At 37.1% G+C, this 8,276-nt stretch overlaps 1 protein-coding gene across 3 annotated transcripts; it reads left to right on the plus strand.

The window, feature by feature from the left end:
• Nucleotides 1–964: 964 nt before the first annotated feature.
• CRP (C-reactive protein) lies at nt 965–7,967 on the plus strand. Of its 3 annotated transcripts, none has more exons than XM_061185851.1 (3): nt 965–1,028; nt 7,360–7,494; nt 7,855–7,967. In XM_061185851.1, exons 1-3 carry the CDS (start codon nt 965–967, stop codon nt 7,965–7,967), a joined length of 312 nt encoding a protein of 103 aa, XP_061041834.1. The 3 variants fall into 3 exon arrangements, with proteins under 3 accessions (XP_061041834.1, XP_061041835.1, XP_061041833.1); XM_061185852.1 differs by having other exon boundaries at nt 7,360–7,482; nt 7,876–7,967; XM_061185850.1 differs by having other exon boundaries at nt 7,360–7,967.
• The last annotated feature ends 309 nt before the right edge of the window (nt 7,968–8,276 follow it).

Below are 8,276 nucleotides of genomic sequence, written 5' to 3' on the forward strand. Positions count from 1 at the left end.
TGATGAATAAGCTCAAGATTCTTTTTACATGAAATTATAATGTTTTGGGATTAAAGCCAAAGAGCCACAGACTGGGTGTCCTATTCATAAAATGAAACAGTAGCTTTTGGAGCTTCAAGGACTACTTATCTTTATTCTAGTCTCTCTTTCCTTGCTTCTTAATTACACACCACACACACACACACACACACACACACACACACTTTATTTTATAAGCAATATAACTACATTATGGAAATGTTGTTAATGAGAGAAAAATATACTTCATACAATAATTTCATTACCGTGATAAAGACACTTACTTTTTTGGGGGTATCCCTAATAGATTTTTTTCTAAACTAGTTACTTCATTTAAAAAATAGTGTATAAACAAATTTATGCTATTTTTTCCCATATTATACTATTATAAGCATTTTTACATGTTGTAGCATAAAATTCACAACCAACCAATACTTTAAAGGACTATCCATTCTATTTAGTGGATGTAGATGTATCCAGTTTCCTTAAACATGCCCCAGTTTTCTAATTTTTCACTATCCTGATTAGTGTTATGGTTGCCTTTGTGAGTAAAATGTCTCCCCCACCCCCCAAACTTTTAACAGCATTTCTCCAGAATGGATTCACAGGGTGACTGTTTTAATTCACAAAGCACTGCCACACAGAGCTGTTGGAGCACCAGCAGGCATCATGGAGTCTCTAATAAATAACCCATATTGATCTCTTGTTTTGTGATTTGTCTTGGTTTGTTTGCTCTTAGAGCTTTGATTTATGGCTCCAAGGAGCGATTTTGGGAAATCATTTAACCATCAGCTGAGACAATCTGACTATTGCACTTATAAGGTCAAAGTGGAGCAGATCTGAGTCAGAGGGATTTCAGGCATCCAAGCCCTGGATAGCCCAGCCGCTGCTACTCTTTCCAGGAGAATATCCTAGATTCTGGGCACAGTGACTGCAGGGAGGTAACATGGAGAAGCTGTCACTGTGTTTCCTGGTCATCATTAGCCTCCTTAGTGCTTTTTCCCAGACAGGTAGGCACTGCTTCAGGTGGGCGCTGGGCTCTTGTATCAGGGTTACAAAGCCAAGTTAGGGAAAATAGTCAGAGTGTGGGGGGGGTTGTGTTCTGGGAAAGAGGGCAGTCTGTGGTTTCTAAATCCAATCTCTCTATACATAGTGAGAGAATACATGTTTGTGGCCTAACAAGGTTAGAAAAGAGACAACAGGCCCCAAACGGAGTCACTTGTGTTAAGCCCCATGTCAACAAACCAAGACCTAATAACTAACTTAATTGCAGCTTCAGCCTCTCCCCAGAATGTGACCTTTCACTAGTCAATCTGAAATTACTTGGTTAGGACTAGAGATAACCCACCCAATAAGACCCTTTCCTTCCCCCATAGAAAGGTGACCTTGCCTGAAATAATCTACTCTTCGTTAGAAACTTCCTCTTCCTACCCCTTTCATTTGGTACAGCTCTTCGAAATTCCTTTCTGTCTGCTAGATGGCTGGCTGCCTGCTTCATGAATCATTGAATTAAAGCCAATTAGATCTTTAAAGGTATTCAGTTGAATCTGACTTAATTTAGCAGATTTGGTGTCAGCGATGGAATCCACAGAGCCCTTCCAAGATCTTCTGAAACATGAAACACGGGCATTGTACCCTCAGACCTTTTGGAGTTCTGTCCTTTTCAGAAGGGCCCTGGGTAAGTTGCTCTATGTTCTGAGCTCTGCTCTCTTTGCATCAAGCTCCTGATCTAATTGGCTTGCCAGTCAGTTCCCTATTTGATTGGAAACCTCAGCCCTTGGTTCTGTCCCCAGATTCCATGTTGGGAATGACCGATGGCTCAGTCTGGAGTTCTCCGTTGTGTGGAACCTCAGTCTGCAGTCCCTATTCTTGGGGGTCTGCTGATTCAGTCCTTTCCCCAACTCCCAAATTCCACATTGGCAACTGCTGGTTGTTACCAGCTGAAAAACTGGACTGAGTTTCAGATCATACTGGGTCCGACTTAAGCTAGACTGGGTCTAGTAAATAAAGGCTATGGCTAATGGGATTCATAGAAGTAAAAAAGAAAAAAAAAAAACCCACAAAATTGGTGAGCAAGGCTAAGGCACTTAAAAGCTGTTAGAGTGCTCACCACATAACTAAACTCCCGTGTTAGGATAAGTTGGTCATGGGACAGTTTATATTGACACTAGATTACCTGCCAACCTCAAGAAAATTTCCATGCTAGAAGGTACACTGTAAAACACCACACAATCCCCAACCCAGTGGCACATCCCTCTTAGATATTAGTTTGCCTCTGAGAGACCCAAAGGCTTAACTAAAAGAAAGAAAAAAAAAAGAATCCTTGAATTCAAAAGAGTTGAGCACGCTGCCTTCCAGCACACCTGCTTGATTTATGTCTATGAACTATACTGCTAGAAGATATAAATACCTACAAAAATGGCAAAACCTTACTAAAAACAATCTAGAATTACAGTGGCCATTATGGGGAATGTTCCGATTAGATATGATTATTTAAGAAGTGTACCTGAAAGTAAGGGTTCCCAAATCAAACAAATAGAATAAGATACCAATTTTTATCAGCATGCAGAAGTCTCCAAAAGGCTTCAAAATTCCAAACTAGCTTCATTGAAAAATGCATTGCAAAAGGCTAATGAAAAAGATACAAGAAGTACCTAATACAAAAGTCTAAGATTGATGTGATTCCTCCTATTCCTCTTTAGCTCCTTTAATTAAGTACTCAGAGTCTACTGATCCTCTGTCTGAATTGTCTGTACATTACTGTAAACCAAAGTGGCCTTACAGACCCTATGTCTACCTTCAGTGGAGGGCCCCATATGAGTCCCTCCCAGAGTTGATGAGACTGAAGGATTTTTCTGGTAAACTGCTATGTTATTCCCTTAAACATCCAAAGGGAAACTAAATTAAAATTAATTAAAAACTTTGCCAAATTCTGATAGATACTGGAGCTTGCAGAGGGGATCTTGGGAAAACTGGCAGAAGCCAGCAAAAGGTAAAAATTCTTATGGGAGCCAGCTCTCCTGGATCTCTGTGGAGAGGGGAATAAAATATTTTTTGCCACCTCTTTGGGGGACACCTCTTGGACACATCCAAGAGGTGTTCTATACTGCCAGAAATAAAACTATGTACCTGGGAGGGGAGGGGAGCAAACTGAAGATAATATGGCTAGATGGGAGGATTAGCCCCTTGATATTTTTTAGGCTGCAACCCAATTCTTCGAGGAATTAAGAGCAACTGCCCTTATCTTCTCTAGAAACAGTTCAAAGCCCACCTGTTCTTTTTACCAATCCTGAAACTTCCCATATTTATCTCAAATAAATATTGTAAAAATTCTGGCTTTAAGAAGCAAAGTTCTTCTCAGAGGAACTTGCATTCCTTCCTTGTACCTTTGAGGTGTAAATGTCCTACCTGGTCTTCTCCAGGAATTATTTTCTAGGCCAATCTCTTTAAACTACAAACTCCAGGGAGGTAATTCTTATTAGGGGGAAAACAAAAGAGGAAGAGGTCATTTAAAACTTAGGTGAATGAAAAATCTTTTAAGTGTCTTCTCCACAAATATTATTAAAAAGTTTTAGCCATCTGAGCAGGTAACCTTAACTTACTCTATCTACCATAACAACTTAAATCAAGCTTTTTTATAACTAGTGAACTGTGCATTATTGTACCTGAATAGTGGCAGTAATATTAAAATGAAAACTATAAAGTCTCTGTTTGCCTCTGTCACTTATGTGTGTCTCTCTATATATTTGTGTTGTAGATGTATGGTATTTTTCTACCTATGGATAATATTGCCAAAAATTAATCTGTAAAAGAGCACTATTTAATTGGCTTAAAGAAAATTAGGCACTTAAATAAAGTGTTTCTAAAATTTTCAGTAATATAATAGAAACTGACCCAAATGCTTTTCAAGTTCACACAATCTGGGAAAATATTGAATAATAATGATAATTCGAGCTTGTTGGTTTAATTAAAATGTCTACAGAGTTATATCTTCAGAGTTACCAACATTAAAAATAATGCAAACATACAACTTTTATTCTACTTGGGTTTACTAGTCAAATAAGTTCATGTCATCTCTGTTTCAAAATTTGTCAGCAAGAGAAATAACTTGGTATGATGAAATTTTTGTGAGTAAACATAATTGTTGAGAACAAGTGAATTAAATAGATGTAAGTGGGAAAAAAGTTTTTAGGTGAACTTTTAAAATAGTTTCCCCCCAAAAAATTTTTTAAAAATAAAAAAACAAAAAAATTTAAAAATACAAAAAAAATTTTGTTTTTAAGAAAAATAAAATCATTTCCCCAAATCTTTTGGGTAAACTAACACCTTAAAGTTTTGCTAGGTTAAACTAAATTATGGACAGTCATTAAATATTTAGATCATTTCCAAATATGATAAAATACTGAAACATTAATTACTGAACATAGGTTTATCCACTTTTGGCTTCCTTTCACAGAGGAGCTAAAGATGTTTGGTTCTATTAATAACCATGTTTTGTGCCACTCTGAGAAATTTACTATGAAAAAGCAGATATTTCTAAAAACAATAAAATGTATTTATACATTTGCCAAGCCACAAAATGCTAAAGTAAAAGACAGTTCACAACTATTTACTTCTTTATTTCACTAAATCTTAAATTTTCTAAGGGTTAAAAACAGAAATAATGAGATGAATATCTCCATATGTAAAGAAAATAAGATGTGTGTTTTCAGTAAAAGAAGGTATGAGGAATGAAAAAACATTTTGTTGAATGAAAATAAAGTAATTTTGTCCTAAAGAGAGGCTGCTTATTTCAGAATGGGAGAGAGAAAAAACACAGGACAAAATATGAATGTAAAGAAGAAAGTTGTAGAAGGTTTGTGGAAAAGGAATCTTTGGTAAGGGATTTAATGCATGGTCAAGACTGGCTAAGATGGAAATGAATTTAACTGAGTGAATAAATTTTAATATCAAAAGGAAGCAGGTACAAAATTAGAATCTGCTTTTCCCTCTGTGAAAACAATAAAGTTTTATTGAACTATTGGTGTGCTCTTGATAAGAGATTGTAAAAGTTTTTTTTTCTTACCTCTTAAGTAATTTGCCTAGAAAACAAAGATTTTGTGTCTTGTCAAAATAATTTCCTGTGCTATCTTTATCGTGTCTTTTGATTAGTTAAGAAAGCTGAGTCTTCTCTATTAAAACAGCTGCATTTTCCTTTACAACTATTTAACTTTCTGTATTTGCCTTTGAAGTCTTTAATTGTCATTATGGTTAAATGGATAACTAAGTATTGTTTTGCAGTGACCTATGATCCTATTTGACCAAGGGCTTTACAATCTTTTAATATTTTTGACAAACTTCCCGCAAATCAAATTCTAAATGAAGTCATTTTGACCTCAAAGTAACTTTGAGATGTTCCAGAGGACCCCTGGAAAATCTCAAAACACTTGTTCTCTCTTCTTATAAGAAGAAGATGTTAAACAAATTAGGCTTATTTGATATATTAAATTATATTGGAAGCATTGTCAAAGAAGAAGTAATACTAAGCCTTCTTTATGTTGTATTTGCATATGTTATAAATTTTATAAAATTTTGTGAATTCCTAGAAATCTGACATATCCTGGTGTAATGATTATCAGTCATAATTCCAGTCTTATCTTAAAACATTGTATGTCACAGAAATAACCAAATTTCCTTGTCAATTCCATTATAATGAGCTCTCAACAGATCTTTAATGATGGGCATTTTAAAGTTTTTTGTCATTTACAGACAGTTATTTTTTTACTCAGATGTTTTTGCAAAAGTGTTTCTGCAAATGTGCTTCATTTTCAAAAAGATTATTGGAAAGGACTTTGACAAGTGCAGGTTTCTTATAGCTTTAACATCATAAAACTGAATTGAGTAAAAATTTACAGAACTAATGGAAAAACTGGATTCAAGCAAACAAATATTAATTACACAGGACTGAATGAATTAAGGAAGATGATTATAATTGTTTTGTTTGAAATATTGCTGTTTTCTTAATATTTTTTTCTCCAGATTTCAGGAAACCTTTTTTTCTTAAGCTATCTGTGACTTAAAGCAATTGGCAAAGTATACCTTTGTAAACAAAGATGAAACATTTACTTTTTCTCTCTACCTGATTTCTCCCAAATTTGAAAATTCTTAAATATTCTTTTCATGACATTATAGTTAGTCATTTACATAAATTCAATGAGAATCTGTTCTCCTTGTAACAGTATACAATTGGAAACACTGGTTATATTACTGAGGCTTTGACAGAAATGTCATATTTGAGGGAGATGTGCATAGACTCGGATATGACCAGACACTTTTAAGGAACTAAGGTTGACTTTCTGGAGTCAGTAAAGCCCCTTGGAAATATTGGCTTGGTACTTTACTTACAAGGTTCCAACGGAGCAGTCTTCCAAAGAGCTTATATGGTCAATCACTATTCTTGCTGCATTTATGTAAATAATTAGGCCACGTTTAATGCAAATAAATTAGTTTCACTGTGGTTATCTTTGATTTTTAAAAATGGGGTGATTTTAGAGAGAAAAGTTATGTGTGCACCTTTGTAGATATTAAATTCTAATCCTGTTGATTGTCTTTGAGGTTTTGTTATATATCTGCAAATTGGACTGGGTGCTGAATTCTTCTATTTTCCTTAAGAATTTGGCTATGAATCTCCAAATGAATGTTCCAATTTTCTCCCATTCTGATTTGGAATCACTAAGAACAAAGACTGCCCTTGAATCCCTTTGGAAGGGACTCATGGTCCTCCTTACTACCCAAATGGCAGCCAAAATCCAGGGACTTGAACCTTAGGTACGCACCTCACAGTCAAAGAAGACTCCATTTGACTTCTGGTCCTGCACACCAGCTGGAGATATCTCAGGTTGATCAAAAAGGGGGAATTATTTAAAAAAAGAGACAACTGACTTAAAATGGAGTCACTTGTGTTAAGTCCCATGTTAGCAAGCCAAGATGCAATACCTAACCTAATTGCAGTTTCATCTCTCCCAGGAATGTGACTTTTAACCTGTCAGTGTGGAATTACCTGGCCTCTCTAATGAGGTAATCCACCCAATAAGACCCCTTTCTTTCCCTATAGGAAGGTGACCTTGCCTGAAATAATCCACTCTTTGCTAGGAACTTCCTCTTCCCACCCTCTTCTGTCTATAAAAGGCTTTCATTTTGTACAGCTCTTCAAAGTTCCTTTCTATCTGCTAGACAGGATGCTGCCCATTTCATGAATCACTGAATAACGACAATTAGATCTTTAAATTTACTCAGTTGAATTTTGATTTTTAAAAAAGCTCTGCTGCTGACATTTCCCCTCTCTGTTTTTTTACCCTACAGATATGCACACAAAGGCCTTTGTGTTCCCCAAAGAGTCGGATAATTCCTTTGTGACGCTGACTGCACAGCTAACAAAGCCACTTAAGGCCTTCACCGTATGCCTGCATGTCTATACCGATCTGACCCGCGACTATAGCCTCTTCTCTTATGCCACAAGGCAACAATATAATGAGATCCTCCTCTTCAAGGGAAAGACTGGCGTATACAGTGTATCCGTGGGTGGAGCTGATGTCTTTTTCAAGCCTCCTGAGAGTTCTCCTGCACCAATGCACTTCTGTGTGACCTGGGAGTCTACCTCAGGGATTACAGAGCTCTGGGTGGATGGGAAACCCATGGTGAGGAGGAGTATGAAGAGGGGATACTCTTTGGGGACAGAGGCAAGCATCGTCCTGGGGCAGGAGCAGGATGCATTTGCTGGGGGCTTTGATAAAAACCAGTCTTTGGTGGGAGACATTGGAGATGTGAACACGTGGGACTATGTGTTATCACCAGAAGAGATTAACACTGTCTATGCTGGTGGGACCTTCAGTCCTAATGTCCTGGACTGGCGGGCGCTGAAGTATAAAACATATGGTGAGGTGTTCGTCAAACGACAGCTATGGCCCTGAGGCCCTTTTGTGAATCCTGAAGTTGCCTTTTGGGGATTACACCTTACATTTCCCTTGTCTCTGGCTCTGATGTTTTACTGCCCTACGGCACTGGGCTCTTGTACCCTGGGGCGGAGTGTATTTCCCTCTCCTTTCGCCACTCTTTTTCCATCAGCACATGGGACAGTGCCAAGCAGAGGGTCTTATACATTTCTCCACATTAGAATTACCAGGCCACACCCCAAGCCAATTAAATCTGATTTTGGGGGCGTGGGACCCAAGCATCAATGTTTTCTAAAGCTCTCCAAGTAATTCCAGTGTTCAGCTGAG

Source organism: Eubalaena glacialis, chromosome 3 (genome assembly GCF_028564815.1).
Source record: "Eubalaena glacialis isolate mEubGla1 chromosome 3, mEubGla1.1.hap2.+ XY, whole genome shotgun sequence".
In the NCBI taxonomy this organism is placed as follows: domain Eukaryota; kingdom Metazoa; phylum Chordata; class Mammalia; order Artiodactyla; family Balaenidae; genus Eubalaena; species Eubalaena glacialis.

Coding starts and splice junctions, on each gene's coding strand:
- CRP (XM_061185850.1), top strand. CDS start 965: ATGGAGAAGCTGTCACTGTGTTTCCTGGTCATCATTAGCCTCCTTAGT. Junction 1,029..7,359: donor TAGTGCTTTTTCCCAGACAG/GTAGGCACTGCT, acceptor TTTACCCTACAG/ATATGCACACAAAGGCCTTT.